The following is a 26,171-nucleotide window of genomic DNA, read 5'->3' as shown; positions in this document are numbered from 1 at the left end:
GTTTCATAGGATTTCGGAATCCTATGAGTTAAGTGTGTTGCCATGTTTGCTGGCAATACTAAATTGTAGCTTAAAATAAACTTACCGTTGCTCTTTCCACACTCTCTGGACCATGCTCCAGGTACAGGAAACAAGCTAGAAACAAACCAGACTCTGGCTTGCCACTGTATGTGAACCTGGGTTCACATATCTCTCCAGACAAATGAGTAAAAAACAAACCGCAAGCCCAGGTTTACACATAGAAAAAAGCCAAACACTGGCATTTTGGTTCTTGGCATATGAGTGTGTTCATGCTCATTAAACCAAAGTGTGTTTTAAACTATGCACAGTCAGATTATAATAGTACAATTGGAGCAATTGCACTTGCTGTCTGTCCGTCTTTCTGCCTGTCTCTCTCGCCTCTAACCCTCCTAGGAGAAAAGTTATGAAGCAAAATGTACAGGCAACCTTCTAAAGCCAGAGGCCACATTTTTGGACCAGCGAGCACATTCTGAATTTTGATAAAATGCTGTGGGTGCCACTCACAAAATTGCTGCCATGGGGTGAGGGGTGGGTGGGTGGATGGGATAAAGCAACTTGTGCTAACAACAGGTAGGTAGCCGTGTTGGTCTGAGTCGAAGCAAAATAAAAAAATTCCTTCAGTAGCACCTTAAAGACCAACTAAGTTTATATTTTGGTATGAGCTTTCGTGTGCATGCACACTTCTTCAGATACCCTGAAGAAGTATGCATGCACACAAAGTATGCATCTGAAGAAGTGTGCATGCACACGAAAGCTCATACCAAAATATAAACTTAGTTGGTCTTTAAGGTGCTACTGAAGGAATTTTTTTATTGTGCTAACAAGTTCAGTTACACCATAGATTTGCCTAATGCCCTTATGACATGGACAGCCTTCATTTTCCTTATAATCCCTAACACGGAATTTGCATTTTTCACAGCTGCCACACACTGGGTCAAAATCTTTTGTCAGGCTCTCCACTACAACCCTTGTTCCTGGTCAGTCACCACCAGTTCAGACCCTATGACATATGTGAAACTGAGAAATTTTGCCCTCACATGCATCCCTTTACACTTCTTCAGATTGGATGGCATTTGCCATTTCCCCGCCCAGTTTGGAGAAATCTTACTGGAGCTCTTTGCAATTCCCATTTTGTTTTAACAACCCTGGACGATTTAGTGTCACCCTCAGACTTGGCCACCTCACTGCTCAGTCCTAATGTTTATGAACATGTTAAAAAGCACACGTGCCAATATTAATTCTGCAGCTCTTCCTTGCAGACAACACACCTGTACATACATACCTCCCTCTCACTCCCCACCCTCTCTCCCATTATCACACAGGACAGGACACAGGCAAAAGAAAGGCCAGCCATATAACCCCCCCAAAATCACGATGGGTGACTCCTGTGCTAAGCAATTTTCGTGAGATGAACCAGCCTGGCTGCTTTTGTTTTTCAATGAGTTTTCAAGTCAGAACACTTGCTGAGTGAGTTAGCAGGCTGTAGCAGTCCCCGAGGTCTTAAAAAGTGGGTGTTTTTACCCACTTTTAGTGGTGGCTCCAACCCACCTTAACCTGGCTTTGAAACTATGATTTACCACTTTGGAAACAAGTTCATTGGATTGTCTTCGTGACTTGCACCAATGCCTTTTTTAAATGGTGGTAAACATCCTTTTGCCCCCAGTTTCACCCTGCAGTGTTTCTGGCAATTTCAGCCACTCGGGCTCCCGTGTCTCAAAAGAAACACATCTCAGGTATCACATTAATTAGATTGGTATGAGATTATGGCTTACAAATTGCTGTTTTTGGATACAGATTCCTTATCCATTTTAAACTTCAGCAGTTAGCATGTAATAATATACCATAGTAGTCAACTTCTCGTAGAAGCGTAGGCAAAAAAAAAAGTTTATTAAAATAGATTGCAATCCCAGAAGCAGGAAGTTTAATATTATTAATAAAAACAGGTGGCATTATTCGGAATGCTTTCACTATATACCACTTCATTCATAACACAGTATTTAAAAGGCCCTGCTTGTGTTTTTTGTCTTAGTATAGCATAAATCTTTTTCTCTGCGGAATTGTTATCTGTAATGGTAAGAGTAGCTCAAATTAGCACCATGATGGGGTTCAGGGCCCAAAAAAAAAGTGTTCTTGTAGCTAGGGCAAGATACTGCTTCCCTTTTCTGTTACATATGTTGTGTCTGTAGAAGGACCATGGGACTCCTTTAGAATAGAATAGATACTTTATTGCCCTTTAAGGCTACAACACCTGTGAGCCATAGAATCATAGAATACAGTAGTTGAGTTGGAAGGGACTCTGATGGTCATCTAGTCCAGGCACCCCCAAACTGCGGCCCTCCAGATGTTTTGGCCTACAACTCCCATGATCCCTAGCTAATAGGACCAGTGGTCAGGGATGATGGGAATCGTAGTCCAAAACATCTGGAGGGCCGAAGTTTGGGGGATGCCTGATCTAGTCCAACTCCCTACAACGCAAGAATCTCAAGTTAAGCATCCACAACAGATGACCATCCAACCTCTGCTTTAAAAAATGCCTAGGAAGGAGAGTCTACCACCTTCTGGAGTCCGATCCACCATTGAACAGCTCTTAACAGCCAGAAAGTTCATCCTCATGTTGAGTCAGAATCTCTTTTCTTATAACTTGAATCCATAGGTTCCGGTCCTACCCTCTGGCGCAGGAGAAAACAAGTTTGCTCCCTCTTCCATGTGACAGCTTTTCAGATGTTTGAAGATGGCTATCATATCTCGTCTCACTGTCTCCTCTTTTCCAGGCTAAATATACCCAATTCCCTCAACTGTTCCCAATAAGACTTGGTTTCCAGACCCTTGATCATCTTGGTCGCCCTCCTCTGCACACTTTCCAGCTTGTCAACATCCTTCTTAAATTGTAGTGCCCAGAACTTGACGCAGCATTCCAGGTGTGGTCTGACCAAACCAAGGCCAAAAAGAGTAGTACTGTTACTTCCCTTGACCTGGAAGCTATTTGGGGGGGGGGGTTCTTTTCTGCAGCACAACCTTTTCTTAAAAGAGATGTGGTTCCATTGTTAAAAAAATTAACGGGTTCAGGGTAAAGCCACAGAGAGAGCACAATAAGGCAAGGTGTGTAGGCAGCAACATGGGCATAATGAAACAAATACTCCTTGGCAAGATACCCAGATTCTTCAGTGCAGGCCCATTCTTAATTGGCCCTCCAAGGGATCCAGAGATTTTGGCCTTGTATGTCTGGCTAATGTAAATTGACCATAAGCAAAGAGATTTCAAGATTGTCTTGCTATGATTGCAATAGGAAGCAAAGTATTATTTGGGCCTTGCTTTGAAGCTTCGTACAAATTTCTAAGTGGCGTTGTGCTAGATGCTTCATTTGTGCCTGAGAGAAATCCTCATTAAGATTTTTTCAAGCCTGACCAGATTACGTCACTTTCCCTCTCCTCTCATTCCTTGCCCACCCTTTCGTTCTCTTCTTTATTCGCTCACACCCCTTGTTCTTTTTAAAGAGTTGTGCTATTCCAAGGAGTTGTGCTTTGAGCCAGCAGCTGCATTAATGATGCTTGCTGATTGCTTCATTCACACACACACACATACACACACACACACACACACACACACACACACACACGGTCTTTGAAGTGCGCTCAGGTCTCCGGCTTTAGTTCAAAGGTCACTTTGTTTATTTATGCAAAGCTGGTTCATCTGTGAAATGGGGCTTTCAAGGTCCCTGACATCAAAAGCGCCAAAGCCAGCCACAAGCCAGTCAGTGCAGGGACTGGCATTGTCCCATTACAAATCTGAACTACTATGTGGACTGCAGAGAAATGCTGCGGTTGTGTTTTTAACTGAATAAACAGGTCCTGACCAGAATCTGTTGCTAGCTTAAACCAAGTTGCTCACTACTGTCTAAAGCAAAGATCTTCTGAAAGCCAAGTACAAATCTTTCTGTTCCAGACTCCGGAATAGCGTATAAACGCTTTTTGTCCAGACTTATCCAAAACCAAACATTTTACTCAGATACGTGTTGTTGTTTTTTACTGTTCAATACAGCTAGCAAAATACCTGTCAATATGATGCAATGTGACCCCCAACTTTTCTCCGATTAAAATAGTAACATTCCATCATCAACAACAACAACATCATTTTACTATTTATACCCCGCCCATCTGACTGTTTTGCCCCAGCCATTCTGGGTGACTTCCAGCATATATAAAAGCATAACAAAACATTAAACCTTTAAAGCCCTAAACGGCCTCGGTCCTGTATACCTGAAGGAGCATCTCCACCCCCATCGTTTAGCCCGGACACTTGAGATCCAGCGCCGAGGGCCTTCTGGCGGTTCCCTCACTGTGTTTTCGGTAGTGGCGCCTGCCCTGTGGAACGCCCTCCCATCAGAGGTCAAGGAGATAAACAACTACCTGACATTTAGAAAACACCTAAAGCCAGCCCTGTTTAGGGAAGTTTTTAATCTGTGATATTTAAATGTATTTTGCTATTTGTTGGAAGCCACCCAGAGTGGTGGGGGAAACCCGGCCAGATGGGCGGGGCATAAATTAATTAATTAATAATAAACATTAAAAACCTTCCCTATACAGGACTGCCTTCAGATGGCTCTGGGGTCAGGTAACTCCATACCCTGCCAACATTTCTCTGATGAAAATAGGGACATCCTAAAGGAAAGCGGGGCATTCCAGGTCCATATCAGAAACTGGGGTGGCTTCTGTAAATCCAGGACTGACCCTGGAAAATAGGGGCACTTGGAGAGTCTTCTGCATCTTGGAAGGACAGCCTATAGGGACCCCTGCTGAAGCATGTCTCTGGGTGCCCTATGCTCAGATCTGTGTGAGATCTCCTTGCAGGACCTCTGGGCCCGGGCCAGTAAGGGGTAGGTTTTGCTCCAGCCGCAATACTGTTAAGTGCCGTGTACATATTCCTTTTCCCCATAGGAGTGAACGGCAGCCATTAGCTGATACAGGAGAAAGTAAAGGCTCGCACTCAAGTACACCATTGCTGCTGTACTGAAGAGCAGAGCTCCCCTATCTGTACAAAAGCAGCTACATGGGCCACTCTGCCCATTTGCACAAAGCAGGCATCCCCCAAACTTGGCCCTCCAGCTGTTTTGGGACTACAGTTCCCATCATCCCTGACCACTGGTCCTGTTAGCTAGGGATGATGGGAGTTGTAGTCCCAAAACAGCTGGAGGGCCAAGTTTGAGGATGCCTGGCATAAGGCATTGCAGGGTTGATCTCCTTTGTCCCCTTCCAGGTGTGGAGGGTCCTGCAGCAGATGGTTCCAGGATGAGGTCCTCTTCTGGTCAGCAAGGAAAAGTGCAGGCAGAGTTATTCTCAACGATATTCCCTTGGGCATTTTTGCACAATCTCCTCCAGAGCAGGATTAGTTAGAGACCCCTTTGGAATCTCCTCTGTTGTTCTTCATAGGGGTTTTCTTTCTTTCTTTGCTGCCTTCAAACTTGGGAGTCTTCTCGCCTCCAGAAGTGGCATCGGGATTACTGCCTTTGTCACTGTATCCTCCAGAATGAATGAATAAACCATAAGCTTTTTTTGATAGCCTATGGCCCTGGTAAGAAGCCACATTGGCCAGTGGTAATGAGTAATTTTCTCCCCGACACATATACATTAAGAGGAGAATAATAATAATAATAATAATAATAATAATAATAATATCCATTTTGAGCTATATGCTTCACGTTTTTTGCTTAAGAAAAGATTCATAATGTAGTGAAATAACTTTTGGAAACATGACCTCCCCAAGACACATTCTTTCAACAAGGACAGGGACTTCTACTGTCTTCTAAATACCCCAATTTCTCTTCTAATTTGCACATGGGATTCAACTAAGATATATCATTTTTTGTAATGTTGTTGTTGTTTAGTCGTGTCCGACTCTTCGTGACCCCATGGACCAGAGCACGCCAGGCACTCCTGTCTTCCACTGCCTCCCGCAATTTGGTCAAACTCATGTTCGTAGCTTCGAGAACACTGTCCAACCATCTCATCCTCTGTCGTCCCCTTCTCCTAGTGCCCTCAATCTTTCCCAACATCAAGGTCTTCTCCAGGGAGTCTTCTCTTCTCATGAGGTGGCCAAAGTATTGGAGCCTCAGCTTCAGGATCTGTCCTTCCAGTGAGCACTCAGGGCCGATTTCCTTCAGAATGGATAGGTTTGATCTTCTTGCAGTCCATGGGACTCTCAAGAGTCTCCTCCAGCACCATAATTCAAAAGCATCAATTATTCGGTGATCAGCCTTCTTTATGGTCCAGCTCTCACTTCCATACATCACTACTGGGAAAACCATAGCTTTAACTATACGGACCTTTGTCGGCAAGGTGATGTCTCTGCTTTTTAAGATTTGTCATTGCTTTTCTCCCAAGAAGCAGGTGTCTTTTAATTTCGTGACTTCTGTCACCATCTGCATTGATCAAGGAGCCTAAGAAAGTAAAATCTCTCACTGACTCCATTTCTTCCCCTTTTATTTGCCAGGAGGTGATGGGACCAGTGGCCATGATCTTGGTTTTTTGATGTTGAGCTTCAGACCATATTTTGCGCTCTCCTCTTTCACCCTCATTAAAAGGTTCTTTAATTCCTCCTCACTTTCTGCCATCAAGGTTGTGTCATCTGCATATCTGAGGTTGTTGATATTTCTTCCAGCAATCTTAATTCCGGCTTGGGATTCATCTAGTCCAGCCTTTCACATGATGAATTCTGCATATAAGTTAAATAAGCAGGGAGACAATATACAACCTTGTCGTACTCCTTTCCCAATTTTGAACCAATCAGTTGTTCCATATCCAGTTCTAACTGTAGCTTCTTGTCCCACATAGAGATTTCTCAGGAGACAGATGAGGTGATCAGGCACTCCCATTTCTTTAAGAACTTGCCATAGTTTGCTGTGGTCGACACAGTCAAAGGCTTTTGCATAGTCAATGAAGCAAAAGTAGACGTTTTTCTGGAACTCTCTAGCTTTCTCCATAATCCAGCGCATGTTTGCAATTTGGTCTCTGGTTCCTCTGCCCCTTCGAAATCCAGCTTGCACTTCTGGGCGTTCTCGGTCCACATACTGCCTAAGCCTGCCTTGTAGAATTTTAAGCATTACCTTGTTAGCATTCTGGCAAATCAAGCTTTGTCCTCAGGGTATTCTGGAGTCTATGCTTTCCTCCTGTTAATTTTCAGTGGAAGTCAAAATTTATCTATTTAGCAGAATTTTATTGCTTTTCCTAGCAGGGTTCTTTGTGACTACTTGGAATTCAAGGGAGAAAAATCTCTCAGCTATAGCAAAACAAGAAAGCAGAAGCAACAAACAAGCTGGTGCCTCCATTATATTGCAACTAAAGCTATGGAAAGTTCGTTGCTAGCCAGAACGGACAGCTGGTTTGCCTTTCTGTAAGGCCTGCATTTGCAGCTAAATATGCCATTCCTTTTTTTTGCAATAAACTGATGAAATTCAAAGGCAGAAGAACTAGAAACCAGCTACAGAGAGCACACTAGAAAATGTGCAAAAACAAGCAAACATAAGATGCAGCACCTCAATTAATTTAATATTAGGGGAACAACCAATTCTGCAAACACGGTTTCTAAATGTTAAGCGCCAAGTTATTGCAGCACTTCGCATTGGTGGATCTGCTCTGTTTGTTTTTCTTCAAGTTCTAGGATACATACAACTGTGGCAATTGCATCAGTTTCTATCAGGGCATCCATGGAATCTCTTGGGATACCACCCTGAAAACACACCCCATTATCCCAGCTGCCAAAATGACTAATGAAAACATGCAAGTGTGAATGTTTGCTGTTGTGCATTTTGTTCCTACCATGTCATGTTCCCTTTCCCCCATCCCTTTTGGATGCCTCTTACCAGTTCCCACACCCAGGGCTTTCTCACCCAAACCATGTAAGGAGCTTTGCACATGGCCAGCCACCTTCTTGTGCATGCATATAACTCACTAGGTTGGTCTGTATTGTTGGGCTTTCTGTGGGCCTATCCAGATGTGCATCTAAATGCAGATTTAAGCACAGATTCTGTCTTATCTGCAATACTTTGCTTTTAATGGAACACTGCGGTGTGCATCCAGGTGCAGGGCCATCTTTACCTGGGGGTGCAAAGGGTGCGGTGCACCTAGGCACCAAATTATGGGGGGTGTCAAATGTATTATGGGGGGCACCAAATGTATACTGTATACTACTGTATACCAGGCCCTCTCGATCGGCGACAGTGAAAAGCAATGGAGCAAAAGTCCCTTCCCCCCCTCTTCCGTTGCTCTGTTATTTCTGCTGCGTCGTTGTTACAGGTGAGCAATTTCCCTCCCCCCAAAAAGTGAACAACTTTGGCTGTGTTAGGTACCACCTATATTGCATTTTGAGCACGTTTTCTTTCAACTCATAATTTGAGATAAAATTTAAGTCCCGTTTCCATAATTTCCCCCATTTTTCATACATGATTACTTTCCCCAAATCTTGTGCCCATCTAATCATAACTTCCTTTTGTCTGTTCATCTTTTGTTTCCCACTCTAATAATATAATTTTAATAATAATATAATTTCCCACTCTCATATAATTTTTTAATATATTTATCTTTCCCTTCTAATAATATTTTATCTAATTTGGAAATTTCTTTTTCAAAGCCAATTTTATTATCATTTTGAAATCTTTGATTGATTTGAAAATATTGTAACCAAACATTGAAATATGATTTGATTTCATTATATTCTTTTAATTTACTTTCCCATCAACCTCCTCTAATAATTATTTATACGTTGGCCAATATTCTCCCATATTCACTCTCTTCACTGCTACTACCTCCATAGGTGATACCCACCACAATGTTTTTGGCTCCAATATGCCTTGATGTTTCCTCCATACTTTGTACAAGGATTTTCTTATGATATTGTTCATAAAATTACTATGTACCTTCATCTTTTCTTCCAGCAAATATGTGTGCCATCCAAAACCTAAACCCACTCCTTCTAAATCCAACACATCGGTATTTTTTAATTCTATCCAATCCTTTATCCACATTAAACCGACCGTATCATGATACAACTCCATATCTGGCAGACTAAACCCTCCTCTCTCCTTTTTTCTATCAATAATTTGTACTTTATTTTTGTTTTTTGCCATTCCATATAAATTTTGATATGTCCTTTTTCCAATCTTTAAAACATCTTGCGCCTCCTAAAATGGGTAAATTTTGGAAGAGCTATATCATCCTTGGTAAAACGTTCATTTTTATAACTGATACTCTGCCTAATAATGAAATTTTTAATTTAGATCAATTTTCCAATTTCTGCTTAATTTCTTTCCATAATTTTTCATAATTTTCTTGGTACAAATCGATACTTTTAGTTGTTATTTGTATTCCCAGGTATCAGGTGTTTATATTGATAGGGATTAGAATGCACATTTGCATTTACATCCCAAGTGAACATTCAGTTTGAAAGAAGCAAGGGAGTGAAGGATAGGCCGCAAGTTTAATTAGATGCGTATTAGCAACAGCATCTTTTTAAGTTCCTGGGGAAAAGTGGTAGTAGCTGTGGTTTGGAAAATGCATGCATGAAGACTCATAATTTCTGATTTACTGAGCTGCTTTAAACTGTGAAGGGTTTCAAGTGGCTCAGAATAAGCCATACTATTTGCCCAATAGAGAAGGTTTTATGTGTTTTAGAGCTCTTTAACTTTGTGGGTTGAGGATGGGAAGAATGATGTTTGGGGAAAGCATGAGGCAGCTTTATAAAATGATGCTGTCGTGAGTTGGATTGGCATTATTTCACACAATGTGTAATGGACATGGAATTGCCTACTACTGTATGTTTCCTTTTAAAAGATTTAAAAATTGAGGGAGGGTGCACCCTAATTTCACACAATTTTCACTTGAAAGGAAGACCACTAAAAATGTTTAGGGAAATACTTTAAACAACACTGGATCTCTTGATGGCAGAGAGCTGCTCCTTTGGAATGGCCTTTTTGTTGTTTTGCATCAAATATGTGGAGATATTAGCCGTTGCCTCATTCTTCCTCCGCCTCTCGTTCCACATGATGTCATTGACTTACTGGCTGCCAAGGAGTGGTGGGAGACGCCAGCTGGGGAGCCCTCAAGGGAAGAAGGCTCAGAGCTCGGGGGTTGGTGGTGGGACGACGACGAGTGGTCAGCTGGAGAAGAGTGGGAGGAGGAGGTGTCGGAAGCTGTAGAAGTAACCAGGTTTTGTGAGCAGGAGGAGTCTGTGCCAGAGGGAAGTCCAGAAGCAGAGGCAAAAGTGGAGGCTGGAAAGTAGGGGGAGCAAGAGGCAGGGATGAATCAGGCTGGTGAAGAAGCTGGAGGCTTCTCTCCTTCTCTTTCTCCTTCTGTGACCAGCTCCCCTCCTCCCCCCATGTCTCCCAGAACCTGCAGAGGTATGAAGAGGGTGGGGCAAAGACAGGCACGGCATCACAGTCTCAGATTGCTTGGGAAGGACCCGGGGGAGGAGGAAACTTAGACAACTGTGGGAAGGTAGGGGCCTTCAGTCCCCACAACTGTCTCATAGGGGCAGTATCTACCTGGACGAGCTGCTGTGCTCTCTAGGCCTAGCCTCCCGAGTCTACCTTGTTTTCTTGGAAAAAACCCCATGGACCTACAGTAAAGAAACAGAGACAGACAAAAAGCAGAGAGATCGTGGACAGGAAAACAGAGCAGGACCAAGCTTTGTGGGAATTTTGATCTAACTCGGGACGCTTTGTTGACTTAATGGCACAACATGGATTAGGGTAAACTGACTCCAAATCGCCATGATTCACTTCATTATTTAGCCCCAGTGCACACAGTATTTACTGTGGTTTCCTATGAGACCTGAGCCATCACAGGTGGTGGTTGTAGCTGGTATCTGCCTGTCCCAAGAGACCATGGGGTGCTCCTCCAGGGATGAAGTCAAACAGCTGTGTTAGCAGCGCCAAAGTCACCTCCCTGGGGCACAGATCTGGGCAGTGTGTATGGAGGTCCTGGGCTACCCAGAAGAAGAGACCACCCCCTTCTTGGCCTTACCAATGTGGTCCCAAGGAAAGCAGAGCAATGCGTTTGGCACCAGCTTGGCTGAAAAAGTTACTAGAAGGAGGCGTATAAGAAGCCATCCAACCGCCTTAGGGACTCCACTCCAGATTTGTGTTGGGCTTAGAGTCCTTAGCCTCTTCTTCTCCCAAAGACTTCCTCACGAATGAGTATAGCCGCAAGGCAGCAGAGGTTTAGCATCAGAGTTTTCCTCCCCAGGCTGACAAGTAGGATCCAGGAGACACAATGTTGTATTTTATCGGAACAATCAGCTGATCCCACCTCCACAATCATTTATTCCAGTTTAAAAAACCCAAACTACTTGATTGAGATTTGCATTGAGTCCATTTTCCTAGGAATCTGTTACGATAACTCTACTAACAGAGCAGTGTGGGAAATTTACTTTCATGGAGAAACACCACACTTCTCAATAACGATGAGCACCTTCTGAAACGTTCTGGGGATTTCAAGGAAGGCATCTTTGCTTGTCATATAGGCACAGATAAATCCATGAATTTGACAACTGCTCCCTTGTCTTTAAGCTGATCCAATTATGCAGTGCAAAAGTCTACTGCATGCAAACTGATTATGTTTCAGCTGCTGCTGTAACCAATAAATATGTGTAATTGTCCGTATACAGTGCTGCAAAATCAAAATTGATTTCATTCCCTTCTTGCAGTGATTTAAATCCATCCACCCTGCAAATGAGCATAAAAGTTAGATTGTAGATTTCTTTATTTTCACTCAGCAACAGCAACAGTGGTCACCTTCTCTGCATTTCAGCAGTCACCCCTGGCATAATCCCTCCGCCACTCCACCAAATGCTAGCCTTCCCCTGCCATGATGTTTTCTGAAACCCTTCTGTTCAATATATTCACCTTATCTGCATTTTTAATTCACCCACGCCCATCCTTCAAACTTTTTATTTTTGGGGGAGAGCTTTCCTGATTCTTGCATGCAGCTCCACAGTTTGAGGATTTGGCTGGATAACGAGCAGAGATCTTCAAAGGATCTGGCGCATTCACAGCAATTTGGTTCACATGAAAGGCTTGGCAGCCTGTCAAGTGCAGCTGAGAATGCCAATTAGTTGGTGTGCATGAGTGGAGTTGGGGGTGGGAGGGGTCTGCACTCTGGTGGGCATACTGTAACATGAGGCTGGAGACAAAAGAGGGGAGCCCAACCTTGCTCTACAGGACTGTTCAGGATTAAGTTCTAATTGACAAAACCTCTGCTTAAAATCTGCAAGGAAGTCCTGTGGGCATTTAATGGATCTTTTTACTGTCTTCCCCTGTAGAATTTCAGGGCTCGGCACTGCGTTTTCAAAATCTTCATTTCCAGTACAGTGGTACCTCGGTTTATGAACACAATTGGTTCCGGAGGTCTGTTCATAAACTGAAGCGAACTTTCCCATTGAAAGTACAGTGGTACCTCTAGTTACGAATTTAATGCGTTCCGAACGCACATTCGTAAGTAAAAAAAAAAATTGTAAGTCGAATCCCATAGGAATGCATTGGGAGAAAAAATCCGTAAGTAGAAGCAACCCTATCTAAAAATTTGTAAGTAGAAAAAATCCTATCTAAACCGCATCCAAGATGGCAGATGGAGCTCCATTCGTGAGTAGAAACATTCGTAAGTAGAGTTATTCGTAAGTAGAGGTACCACTGTAATGGAAAGTGAATTAATCCATTCCAGATGGGTCTGCGGCGTTCGTAAACCGAAAATTTGTAAACCGAGGTGTTCATAAACCGAGGTTCCACTGTATAGTATTGCCATATTTCTGTTTGCTACTAGCTGCCTGTAACAAATAGCTCCCAATATACCCTGAATGGTTCCTTACCAATTTCTTTTTGCGTTCGTTCACGATTTGCAGAAACTTGCAAATGGTAAAATCTGCAAGCAATTTCCAGTTTTGAGAAGTGAAGTAGGCAGAACTCTGCTGCTCTGTGTCGGAAGCTTGTGCGTGGAGTGTTTTCCAGAGCATCCTCAAGAACACTAGGCCATTGTATCTTTGGTGTGGGATGCACCTGGTTGCTTGTTCTTCCTTTCAGAACCTCCATTACAGCCTGATTTTAGAAGGACAAAGTACAAGGTGCAGGTCTTGTCAGAGCTGCCCTTGCGTGGGGCATACAGAAGGGTAGACTGAGGCACCAGATACCAAGTCAGCTCACTAGGCTCAGAAGCAGCCGGCATTTCTGTGTTGGTGGCCACAGAGATGGCCTCACAACAGTAGCGGCCATCCCGCTTACCAAGATGGAACAGAGCAGGGGGGCAGCCACAATGGGGTGGTGCTTTCTTTCTTTTGCGCATAAGGGTAGTAATTTATTACATGCACATCCTCCCTTTTTTTCTGGGGAGCTCAAGGTAACATACTTGGTTCCCCACGTTATCCTCCCAACCACCTGTGAAGTATGAAAGGTGGTGAAGTGGCCAAGGGTCACCGAGAGAGTGTTATGTCTGAGCAAGGATTCAAAGTGAGGTCTTCCCCACACCGTGTCCAGTACTCATAAGCACAACACCACCTGCTTTGTCCTTTATAAAGTAACATTCAGCACTGATGCTTTCCCCTCACCACAGCTTTTCCCACTTTTCCCAAACAGTTTCATTGGCCCAAATAAGCACAGATTTATAGAAAGGCACCATGCAAGCTTCAAAATAAAAAGAGCAGTTTTTCACTTCCTGCATTTTTCTGAATTCTGTGAAATGTTGCCTCCAATATGGCCGGTTCCCAGAAGTCTCAGTTGCCTCCTCAGCTATAATTTTGATTTATGCCATCATTTGCGAGGAGTGTAAAACAGTTCCATCTCCTCCTTGGGAACGCCGGGCTGTAAACATAAACAAAGGGGCTTTGGTTCGCTATTAATGGAAGCATTAATTAATCTCCCATCATGTTAGTAGCCAGCTGAAAAGCTAAAAAAACAAGAAAGAAACTGAACTGGCAGCAGGTAGCAAAAACATATTCAGCGTGTTGGAATGTGCCATTTAATTCAGTTCCTGCAAAAGCACAGCTGCGTTCCAGTTCAGATGCTGCTTTATGATGTTTTAAACTGTTTCTCCTTTCCCTGTTGTTGAATCTAGATGATGCAAGTTCGGGAAGAGAGAGTCTAGCACCTGAAGTTCCCAATAGTGAATCTGAAGACCATTCTGGGAAGCTCTGGGGTAAGCAAAGACACATTCAATTTCACTAGCTATGTTATGCCTAGAGGATAAGAAGACAGAACACAGTTCCAGTTAACAGGGACTGCACTGGCAAGATATTATTCCTGTGGAACAAACACATATTGCAGCCAAAGTTTGAGTGGCCATTTCAATGTCTGACCGTTTTAACAGCATCATGCTTGCACCTTGTATTTTTGGCCAGAATCTGCATTCTCATATTTCAAACTCTTCTTGCCAAAATATCTGCATTGTTGCAATCTTTCTTTTTATCTGTATTTTTGTGACACTTTAACCTGTAACGTCAGTTCACCTTTGTGTCTTGTTTAATGGCTCTTTAAACAACCTTGAAGTTTCTAACCCATGATGCAGTGCAGTAATTGGGTAAACACAGAGGGACAAATACATCAAGAGTATTTACCTAAGCTGAGCAATTGTTTAAATTGGTGTGCAATCAATACCTGGTAGAGTTCAAACTGACAGCTGAGTTTTCCACAAAAACAACACAAAAATATGAGAGACACTATTGCAAAGTGGAAATCCTCCAGCTGGTTTTGCAGATAACTAAGAACTACCGCACGCTGTGCAACGTAACATCTGTGTTTGCTGTCTGTTTTCTCTTAGAAACACTTGATTTAAAATAGCACAACAGATTTTATGAAGTCAAGTCATGGCATGAGCAATCACCAAAGAAATAAAATGCAATAATTCTACTCTGAACTAGAAAAACAATCACAACTTTGTATTTCTAAATGTTATCCTTTGCTTTTGTCACATATTTTGCTTATATACAGGGGTATAAGCTAGTCAGGAAACCCATATGTCCTACCATGTTAGCACACAGCATCTTTTAGTTGTTTAAATTATTTGGCATCACGTGATCTGGGCTGAACAATGGGGGTGAAGGGGCTCCTTCAGTTACACTGGGCCAAGGCAATTTAGGTCAGCACCAACATTTTGAATTCTGCTCGGAAACATACTGGGAGCCAGTGAAGATCCTTTAGGACCAGTGTTATATGGTCCTGGCGGCCACTCTCAGTCACCAGCCTGGCTGCCGCATTCTGGATTACAAAGCAAACTCCCAGGGATGTGTAGTGGAACCCTTGAAAAAAGAACATGAAATATAAGGTGCTTTGTACAAAAATCCTTTGACCCTTTTGGTCTAGCTAGCAAAGCTTCAGCAAATTATACAGATTTTGGAGCAGGTGTTTACAGAAAAGAAAGATAACTCCCCCTTTCATTGCCTGCTTTTCTTTCTTTCTTTCTTTCTTTCTTTCTTTCTTTCTTTCTTTCTTTCTTTCTTTCTTTCTTTCTTTCTTTCTTTCTCCATTGTTAACTTGGCATCCTTTCTTTCCCCCACCCCCATTTGCATTCCTTTTTTCTTTCTTTCTGGGGGAGAAATTTCACAACTGTTTGATCTGGCTTCAGTGTAACATACAGAGAAATGGAGAGCAGCTTAGGTGAGGCAGGCAATCACTTTACCTATTTCAGAGAGAGAGAGAGAGAGAGAGAGAGAGAGAGAGAGAGAGAGAGAGAGAGAGAGAGAGAGAGCACTCCAAAAGTATTGCTTTCCTTTCTGATTGTTGTGAGCAAGATGAGTACTTGACTAAACTAAATGCCTGGGGCAGAAATGAGGAGAGGACGGGAGGAGGCAAACTACAGACCATGGATGACATATTGGGGGCAACACTAAGTAAGGCAGCAAAGTTAGCTATTTCAGAGTTACCTGTTCTTGGGATTTCATTGTACTGTAGCTTTATCATAAGTCTGGATTTTTAGAGTTACTTTGAAGGAAAGAAGGTAACGTATGGAACAAGCATGCAGCATAAACCAGTGTAGACCCAACCTCCCCCCCCCCAAATATATATATTAGGGACTGCAAATATTGGTGAGACATGTGGTAATTCCCATCTCTTCCCTTTCTAGTTGACTTCCAGGTCATGTATGTAAACTCTATCACTGCCTTTTTAATCAGACAAGCCTAGAAATGTTTCTGAATTGGACACCCCAGAGTTGTTTGGTAGATTGTAGTCATACTCAGCAAGATAGATCTCAAGGACATGAAAGGCGTGTTGACTTAGCATGCTTCCTAATCTATCTTTCCTGATGCTCTCCCAAAGTTTTAGAGGGTAGAGTAAGCATCTCAGAAATGGTGGGAAGTGGTATTGCTTCTACGCTGCCTTGACAGTGTAAAACGGTAAAGGGACCCCTGACCATTAGGTCCAGTCGTGACCGACTCTGGGGTTGCGGCGCTCATCTCGCATTATTGGCCGAGGGAGCCAACGTACAGCTTCCAGGTCATGTGGCCAGCATGACAAAGCCGCTTCTGGCAAACCAGAGCAGCGCACGGAAACACCGTTTACCTTCCCGCTTGGAGCAGTACCTATTTATCTACTTGCACTTTGACGTGCTTTCGAACTGCTAGGTTGGCAGGAACTGGGACCGAGCAATGGGAACTCACCCCGTCGTAGGGATTCGAACCGCCGACCTTCTGATCAGCAAGCCCTAGGCTCTGTGGTTTAACCCACAGCGTCACCTGCGTCCCGCCTTGACAGTGTACTCAGTGGCTAAATGGTTGGGTTTGGGCATTGGAAATCCACGCTAAAATCTCTGTCTAGGAAAGAATCTTGCCGAGTGGCTTTAGGCAAACCACAATATTTCCATGCATTGCTTAGTTTGGCTCCAAAATGCATATTCGTTGTTGTTAAATAGCACTGACTGGGATCAGGGCAAGGGAAATGGGGCTGGGACTAACCCTTTTCTCTGTGCTATTTGCCATGGGAGGGGAGCTTCTTTTGACAGCAATAGCAGCTTCAGACAGAGCCATTTTCAGTGGGACTGCAACATGCAACACATGGAAAAGAGTTAGTCCCACCTCCTTGTCCCACAGTCCTGGTGGTCTTTACCAGGGGTATTACCTCTTTAGGGGGTATTGAGATTGCTACTTAGCAAAAAATATCAGTGTGTACCCAGATATAACAACTGCAATTAGGCATTTGCATATCAAATAACGCGTATTCTAGTGTTTGCCTGAACGTGCAAGGGCTTAACACACACACACACACACAAAATTGTGGCGTTCGTACAGAGCCCCTGGTCGTTTCACGGACTATTGACCTGTACACCACTATTTTATTCTTCGGCTGCCACCAATTTTGTGGAAAAAACCCAGGGTTCCCCGGTGAAGTATTGAGTCTCAGTCAGGTAGAGTTAACAACGAAGATTAACGTTTACTTCAAACACAAACAAGTTTTAAAATATATTCGAAACGCTGTCACTCTATTCCTTCTCAATCTTGTCTCTGCCTCTAACTCACTCTGACTCCTCTATCTCTCCCCCCAAAAGAACCAACCGAACTAACTGTCAAAACCTCTGGGCTGAGCCTCAAAATCAGGTAGGCTCCACCCCCGGGCTTTCTTATTGGTCAACCTATTAACCCTTTCTCTTGCCCAGTACAAACGTATGCCCAAAGAATGGGCAGGCGCCACAGCAATGCACACAGATGATTACAGTAGCAATTGCAATAAAAGCAGCATGGCAAATCTGAATGAATCAGTGCAGGAGCAAATGCCTCAAAATGGCACCTGTGTGTGTGGCAAGGTAGATTGATAGACTAGAAGTGAAAGGAATGGCGCTAGACTGAGAGTGAGCAGTTCGGACCTCCTTTTCCTTAAGGACCTTTTCCTTAACAGTTGCTTTAACAGGGATGGGATTTTTGCCTTCTATATCCGCAGTGTCGTGGAAGTGGCTGGTGTGGTGGTGCTCAGACATCTAATAGCTCTGCTGACAAACGGGGTTGCCTTTTGAAGCCCCCGTGGAGCGTGATTGTTTTCGCTGCAAGGGAAGCCTCCCGCTTTCAGGGAGATGATCTGGGGAATACCTACACATTTACACACCAGTCCCTACAGAATGAGCTAGGATATCACACTTATCACTCCAGCTGTCTGCTCGGCCGTTGAATGCTGGAGTCCCTCCCGTTCATTAGGTTACACATGAAAGCCCGCGAGCAGAGAGCAAAGCATTTCTGTGCTGCGCAAGAAAGAGAGTTTGAAATAAAATATCCTGACATGGCCGAGACCCAGAATGTCAGGGTGGGGTAGAGAGGGGGGGGCACTTGCCGCTCTGGCTAAAAATGTTCCTGGAGGTACAATGTACATAAGGGAGATGTTTGAGCTGGATTCCCCCATCAGATGTATCCTAAATATGAGGTCAGTGTGTGAGAATAGATGGGGCAGGCTGAACAGGAGGGGGGACGGAGATGAGGTTATGAGAGAAAGTCTGCACTTTAAAGCCTGCTCACATAGTGAGAGCTACGCATATCCTTTCCGTTTCCACGTTGTGGTGTTGGGAAAGAGGAGCCGCCACGCTCTGTTTTGTTGTTTGGCCTGAAGATAAGGAAGAATGGCTGGGAGGAGGGCATATCTGTTTCCAATCCGTCCCCTGCATGTAGGCAGATTACATTTGCCCAGCTGCATGCTGGAATTGCCAGAAGCCCCTATGGGAATGAACTTGGCATTGTCCACCTATCCCCTGCAGCACACACCTATAGATTGCTTTATTGATCAGAAAAAAAGATCTATTCATTCTAATTTTTTCAGCCCATCTTTGTAAAATAAATGAGCCAGTGAGGTATCAATGTGTAGGGAAACAGGTGGCGCTGTGGGCTAAACCACTGAGCCGCTTGGGCTTGCCGATCAGAAGGTCGGCAGTTCAAATCCCCATGACAGGGTGAGTTCCCGTTGCTCAGTCCCAGCTCCTGCAAGCCTAGCAGTTCAAAACCACGCCAATGCAAGTAGATAAATAGGTACTGCTGTGACGGGAAGGTAAATGGCATTTCCGTGCACTCTGGTTTCTGTCACGGTGTCCTGTTGTGCCAGAAGTGGTTTGGTCATGCTGGCCACATGACCTGGAAAGCTGTCTGTGGACAAACGCCGGCTCCCTGGACCTGAAGCGAGATGAGCACTGCACCTCATAATCGCAGGGGTCCTTTACCTTTACCTTTATAGAATGCACACATATCAATGTATCTCAAGAATTAAAATTAGTACATTCAGAGTGTTTAATTTTAAGAGCACTTATATGTTATAAGAAGGCAGGTGCAAAGAAGAGCTCTATATCATCAGTGTATTGTTGACAACTTACTCTCCAACTCCAGATGACCCCACTCATTAGTTTCATGTAGGTGTTAAAAAAGCATGGGGGATAAAAACAAACCTCATGGCACCACCCTCTGAAAATAACCCAAATAGAACTGGATTGGTGCCACCCAACCCAGCTTGGACAGTCACTTCAGAAGAATGCCACGGTCGATGGTATCGAAGGCTGCTTAGATATCCGGAAGAATTAACAGGGGCACATGGTCCCTGTCTCTGTCCCAACAGAGGTCATCATACAGGGTGATCAAGGGATTTTCCATACCAAAACCAGGCCTAAACCCTGATTGAAATGGATCTGGAGTATCACAGATAGATTTTTGAGAAGGGCAAAGGTAGGCCATGGGTTTTTTTTTTTTTTAGCTTTCTTTGAAAAAGCTTTTATACAATCGTGTGTGTGTGCAGACACACACACACACAGGATTCTATGAGGCAGCTGAGACAAATGGAGTGATTTTCAAAGCAAGCTTGGTACTTGGTGGGAAGCCTGGCACTTGGCCTATAATTCTTGTTAGGAGAAAGAAGCTGCGATAAACAGGAACTTGGTAAAATGCAATGTGCACATGTATAACAATAATACCTGCTTCATACTATTGTTCTGTGTGCTTCTGATTCTTCCTTGTGTTGATGGTTTTGGAAGGTTCCCAAATGTTAGCACTAAAGAACTGTAAAGTTTGTAGATGCTGTACTGTAGGACTCTGCATCACCTATGTAGCTTAGTGCCTTATAGATTTGGCTTTCGTTGCTCATGGGCATAACCCTGTATACCGTTTTGGCAGTTTCCTGCCCCCCCCCTTGATGCCTTGCTTGCCTTTGCAGCTCGCCCTCGGTTCACTCAGCCGGCCAAAATGAGGAGGAGAGTGATTGCCCGACCCGTCGGGAGTTCGGTCCGCTTGAAATGCATGGCTAGCGGGAATCCTCGACCTGACATCAGCTGGCTAAAAGACAACAAGCCTCTTATGCCGCAGGTGATGGGCGAGAACAAAAGGAAGAAGTGGACGCTGAATTTGAAGAACCTGAAGCCAGAGGACAGCGGGAAGTACACCTGCCGAGTATTCAACAGAATTGGGGAAATCAATGCTACCTACAAAGTTGAAGTGATACGTAAGTACTGAAGCATCCTGACCTGGATGTAAGTCCAGCTTAAATCAGATGGGTTTGCTTCCAGGCTTAGGACTCAGAAATGATACACATACAATGATGGTCCCCAAACTCTGCACCTCTTTGTGATGTAACTACTGTAGTGGACCCAACCTCATGCAGAGAGGTAGTGTGTGCAAAGAGATAAGTTTTATTGGCTCAGCTATAGACCGGAAATGTAGAATGAAGCTAATCAGGACTTCTTCACAGCTATCTGACCGGGTCAAGTCTGTAAAAAGAGGGAAGACCTGGGATGCCTGGAATTGTTCCTGATTTTGGACCCATAAAACAATTACAAAATCTTAGCAGCAGAACTCTTGGGACAGATATACTAACCCTAAACGGATACTCTGCTGTCAGGAGAGTTGATGGGTAGAGATCCACTCTTAACAGAAAGCTACAGTTTGTCAAAATGATAAGTATTTGAAGAGGTGGTAATTGTGCGTTGACATTTTTATCAAGTAAAGGAACACCGGAAAACATTCCTTTTTCATATTCGGCAGTGCTTTGTGTCTTGGGCTCAGTGACAGAAATGCTAATGATTGGGGCAGCTAAACGTCACTGAAGAGAAATGGTAGAATCTCATCACTTGAATTATTGAAAATGTAAGGCTTGTTGGGGATTAGATCGTTCCCACATCGCCACTATCACTGCCTTCCCTTGTGATTTTGTGAACTGTCTCCTCCATCTAATTTGTTTTCTGTGCCAAATCAAGATCTGGTGTTACAACATTACTCTATGTTGACTCAGAAGACTATTATTATTATTATACTAAAAGAGAGACTTCAGGAGGAAAGCTCTGGTGTTCTGTCCAACAACTCATGGGCCACATAGTATCTGCTATGTGCTTTTCCTAGGTGTTGCTTAGGACGGAACATAACAGTTACTAACCTGCAGTATTATGCACAATGTGACCTTATGGCAGTCCCATTAAATTGTCTGCTTCGACAAGATGTAGGTCCAATCACATCCACCGATGTGAGCACCACCACTCTCATTGATTTAATAGATCTGATTTGTACCCCTTGGTTTTTGGCGTAATAAAATTAGTTCTGCTGTGGAAATTCCCACATCCAAAGGGAATCATCTGCTCAATGATAACTCTTTTTTCTGTGTAAAAATGTGAATGAAAAGCACATGTGGCAGGATTCTGTTTTGTGTTGAGTATACAAACCTGCTGGACATCTGGTAATGATAAAAAGGCAGCTCTGTGGAGGCAATAAAAACACGTGTTTACATTAAAACCGGGAGCAGAGACATGGAAATGAATCAAGCCTCATCTTAATGTCAGGGGCGGCATTTTTACTTCATCAAAACCAGGCAGCATTTGTAACAAGTTCTCTTCTGCCCCCCCCCCATTTATCTTGGCTTTTATCAAGCCAAAGATGTATATATCCTTTGTTTTCATGAGCTTTGGCAGGCTAAGAATGAAAGTTGCCAGACTTAGGCAGATAAAGGTTTGAAGGGTTTCTTAATGTTTTGGCAGAAGGCTGTGGGCTAGTTCAGGATTTACTCCATTTCCCCACTTAGCCCTTCTTTCTAAGCTACTGGTCACTTGTCACCTGCTTATCCGAATTTAACTCTTTCCAGCTTGTGTCTGCCACAAACGCGTTGGACTAATTTACGGCAGGGATGGGGGACCTTTTAACAGGCTGAGGGCTGCATGGATAAGCTTTTGGGGGCCACCTGGCAGGGTTGGGCAGAACCAGAGACCAAACATAAGTGGGCAACAGATTAAGTGCTTACTTTCGTAGGCCACATTTCAGCCCTGCAAAAAAGCAGGTTCCTGTGCATTCTTTTCCATCCTCCATTCAGGCAGGCAAGCAAGCAGCATTATCGCAGCGCAAGGCACTTGGGGAGGGTGTGAAGCAGAACCAATGTGGTTTCTGTGAGGCTTGCTCTTCTATATAGTTGGTTGTTTTATCTTTAACAATACTTCCCACCAGATTTCCTAGGCTAACTGGCCTGCAATTTCCAGGCCTCCCCCCCCCCCCTTGGATACCCTTTTTTAGAAATTGGTGTTACATTGGCCATTTCCCTGTCCTCAGATGTGGAGGCTGATCTTAGAGACAAGTTGCGTGTTTTTGTTAGAAGATCAGGAATTTCATAATTGAGTTCTTTCAACACTGTCAGCTGGATGCCATCCGGACCTGGTAATTTGTCAGTTTTGCTTTTGTCAACAAGGCCAGAACTTTGTGTCTCAGCACCAATATTCGTCTGCGTTCCTCAGACTCCCTTATTGTGAAAATTAGTTCAGCCACAGGGATCTGACCTGTATCTTCCACTGTGAAGACATGCAAAGAGTTTGTTCATCCCCTCTGTAATCTCCTTATCTTCCTTTAGCACATCTTTGACTCTCTTGTCATCCAAAGGTCCACATGCCTCCCTAGCCAGTCTCCTGCTACTAATATATTCTCTCTCTTTTTTTTGAAAGCATCCCTTATTGTCTGCTTGCATTTCCTTTGTCAACATTTATATCCCTTTTAGTTCTCATTCAGACAAGATTTCTATTAGTACCGGTAGTAGTAAAATTTTATTAAGGCTTTTCATAATACAATACATTAATGTAAACAGAAACAGAAAAGGTTTCCATTTTCTAAAACAGGCATGTCCAACAGGTAGATCATGATCTACCAGTAGATCACTGGATGTCTGTGGTAGATCACTGGTAGATCACTGGCTCCCCCCCCAAGAAGCCCTGCACCCCTAAAAAGCGGGGTTCCTCCCTAAAAAAAGCTCAATAACTTTGACCTGAACCACCAAAAACAGGGCTTTCCTTCCTAAAAAAAGCTCAGCATCGCTTTCCTACTCCCTAAAGAAGCTCCACAACTTTGACCTGAATCCCAAAAAAAGGGGGTAGATCACTGCCAGTTTTTAACTCTGTGAGTAGATCGCTGTCTTTTGGAAGTTGGCCACCCCTGTTCTAAAAGAAGCCTTCTTGCCTCTAATAGCTACTTTGACTCTGCTCATTAAACACACTGGCATTTTCTTGACCCTTGCGCTTCTAACATTGTGGTTTTAAACAACTCCCAAGAGTTTTGTAGAGGTTTGACTCTCGTGATTTTACCTTTCGACTTCTTTTTACCATTCCCCACATTCTGGGGAGGTTCCCCCTTTTGAAGTGAAATGTGACAGTGTTGGAGTTTGCTGGTAATGGACCATATACAAGTATGGCCGGCTTAACAGCATTATAAAGGAAGGGATGACAGAATGAATGAATGAATGAATGAAGGAATGGGGGTGGTCAGATAAACCCCTCACATGTAAGGCAGCCCCACAGTCTGTATGCTCAGTGCATATGTGAAGCAGCCCAAAAGCATACTTTGCCCTAAAGGTGAGGGGGAATCCAGAGGTTTGTTAACAGTCCATCGGAAGGAAGATTTCTGAATGCGTTAAAAAATGTCATTTGGTTTGTTCTTACTTCCAGAGAGAACAAGATCCAAGCCCATTCTTACCGGGACACATCCTGTGAACACAACGGTAGACTATGGGGGGACAACCTCATTTCAGTGTAAGGTGAGGAGTGACGTCAAGCCTGTCATTCAGTGGCTGAAGAGAGTGGAGTATGGCACTGAGAACAAATACAATTCCACCATCGATGTCGGGGGGCAGAAGTTTGTGGTGCTGCCTACGGGAGAGGTCTGGTCCCGTCCTGATGGCTCCTACCTGAACAAGCTCATGATCACAAGGGCTAAGGAAGAGGATGCTGGGATGTACATCTGCCTAGGGGCAAACACCATGGGATACAGCTTCCGAAGCGCCTTTCTCACAGTGCTACCAGGTGAGGTGCTAGGTTATTCCCTTGTTTATTGAGCACTAGCCAGTCCTTCGTTCGTTCCTGGAGTTTATTGTTGTGGCCATTAAAATGGTCTGGCTGAGTTCTAAGGCAAGTTCCACTCTCCTGTACAGAACACCGCTTCAAAAAGACAAAGCTAAGGTAAAATACTCAACTGTAGGTCAGAAACATGAAGATCCATTTTTAATATTCCATGAAATACACCCTACAGACAAGCATCAAGAATGCCCTTTCATATTCTGCTTATAGGTCAAATGCTAAGAAAGTGAGTTCTCCTTAGGTGAACCGGTCAGGCGCATTTCAACAAGGCGCCTTCAGTGAATAAACATTTGTAATCTTAACGCAAAACCCTGTACCAATAATAGTGGTTCCGTGCCTCAGATAGGATACGAAATATTGTTTAAAAAACAGTATGTTATACAACTTTACCATTCACCCATAACTTCAGTCTAAAAATTTCAAAGCTGGAATAAATAGTAGTCCAAATACAATATATTTAAATCCAGCACAAGAAATAAAAAAGAGAAGTTCTTTGAATTATAAAAAGAATACAGTCCAAGATTACAACAGATTATACTAAGCAAATCTTGCTCGGCATTAACTACTTGCCCCTTTAGTCTCTAGTTCTACTACAGGCATCTGAGTAAAGATTATTATTAATTCCAAAAAACCATTAAGAAGCCATTGCCATGAATTATTATCTAAAATCATTAAGCCTGACGAAGGACCCCCAGAACTGTCAGAGGAGGGCATACAGCTACCTCCCAGTCCACCTTTTTTAACGGTGTTATCAGTCACAAAGCAACACAGCTGTATAGTTAATTTTTTACACAATGGAAAATCCTCCCACAGCTCTAAAACTGCGAGGAGAAGATGAACCTCTTCCAAGGTGCTTAACGTTCTAGCCATAGAAAGTATACAATAACTCAAAGGCCCTCAACAGCCAGTTATTAAAATAACTGACATCCCATCATTATGCACATAGCAAACAAATTCACTGTAAGCTATAGTATAGGAGATCAGTTTCACTCTTCATTCAATCCACCTGGCCTATTAAGGTCTTCAGGGTGACTACCCAATCCAGTTACCACCTTCTCAATTTGTTCTTCATAGTCCTCAAATTGCACTCAAAGGCACAACAGTGATGACATGGGATATTGCTTGTGACATTCTTTATTCTGTTGATTGTGCAAACGCGTAGCAAATACCCAAGTGTCACTATTTTTAAATTTAAAGGAGCTTCGGGAGAAAGCGATTTGGAATGGAGAAGAGGAGGGATGGGAAGTCACTTCCAGGCAGGGCCGGCTCTAGGGGTAAGGCTGGGTGGCGCGGGGCGCCAGGACACTGGCCTGGCAGGGGGGTGCCGCACGGCAGAGCCACTATCCGCAGCAAGAAACGGGGCAGAGCAGGGGCGCCGGAGCGATCTCTGCACCACGGTGCCCGGGCGCCCAACACACTTGAGACGGCCTTGCTTCCAGGCTTAGGGAAGGATAGGGAGTCAGTCAATGTGATATATAGCCAGATGAGTTTAGAACCAAAACTTTTCATTTTGGAAATTCATCAATAAACTCACAAAAAAGAGAGAAAGCCAGTAAAAATTAAAAAGTTACCAGGCCTTAAATCAGGAACACAGGGGTGACTGTTTCCTCATATCATTCCTGGCTTCCTCCCCTTACTGGTTTAAAAAATTACTCCTTCCTCTGGCAGGCCTTTCCGGCAATGTTGCGATTGGTGGAGTCTTGAGTGGTGAGGTGAGGGATGGGGCAGAACTGGGGGTGCTGCAACTCTGCCTTATTCAGCTGCCCCCTGACCCATGTTTATCAGCAACATGGCCAAAGCAGCTTTGAGAACCTCCTTCTATGTTAACCGAAGGTTTAGTCCCAGTGAAATGCT

At 43.7% G+C, this 26,171-nt stretch overlaps 1 protein-coding gene across 3 annotated transcripts in view; it reads left to right on the top strand.

The window, feature by feature from the left end:
- The window catches only part of FGFRL1 (fibroblast growth factor receptor like 1), a 169,385-nt gene that overhangs the window by 134,442 nt on the left and 8,772 nt on the right, over positions 1-26,171 (top strand). For all 3 annotated transcript variants that reach the window (XM_035138360.2, XM_035138357.2, XM_035138358.2), the window contains exons 4-6: positions 14,112-14,192; positions 20,162-20,446; positions 23,910-24,263. In XM_035138360.2, coding sequence (XP_034994251.2) covers positions 14,112-14,192; positions 20,162-20,446; positions 23,910-24,263 — 720 coding nt within the window. The remainder of the gene's footprint in view (positions 1-14,111; positions 14,193-20,161; positions 20,447-23,909; positions 24,264-26,171) is intronic.

This window comes from Zootoca vivipara, chromosome 5 (genome assembly GCF_963506605.1).
Source record: "Zootoca vivipara chromosome 5, rZooViv1.1, whole genome shotgun sequence".
Lineage (NCBI taxonomy): Eukaryota > Metazoa > Chordata > Lepidosauria > Squamata > Lacertidae > Zootoca > Zootoca vivipara.
Note: the sequence above shows the minus strand (reverse complement) of the source record. Positions and strands in the feature narration are given on the sequence as shown.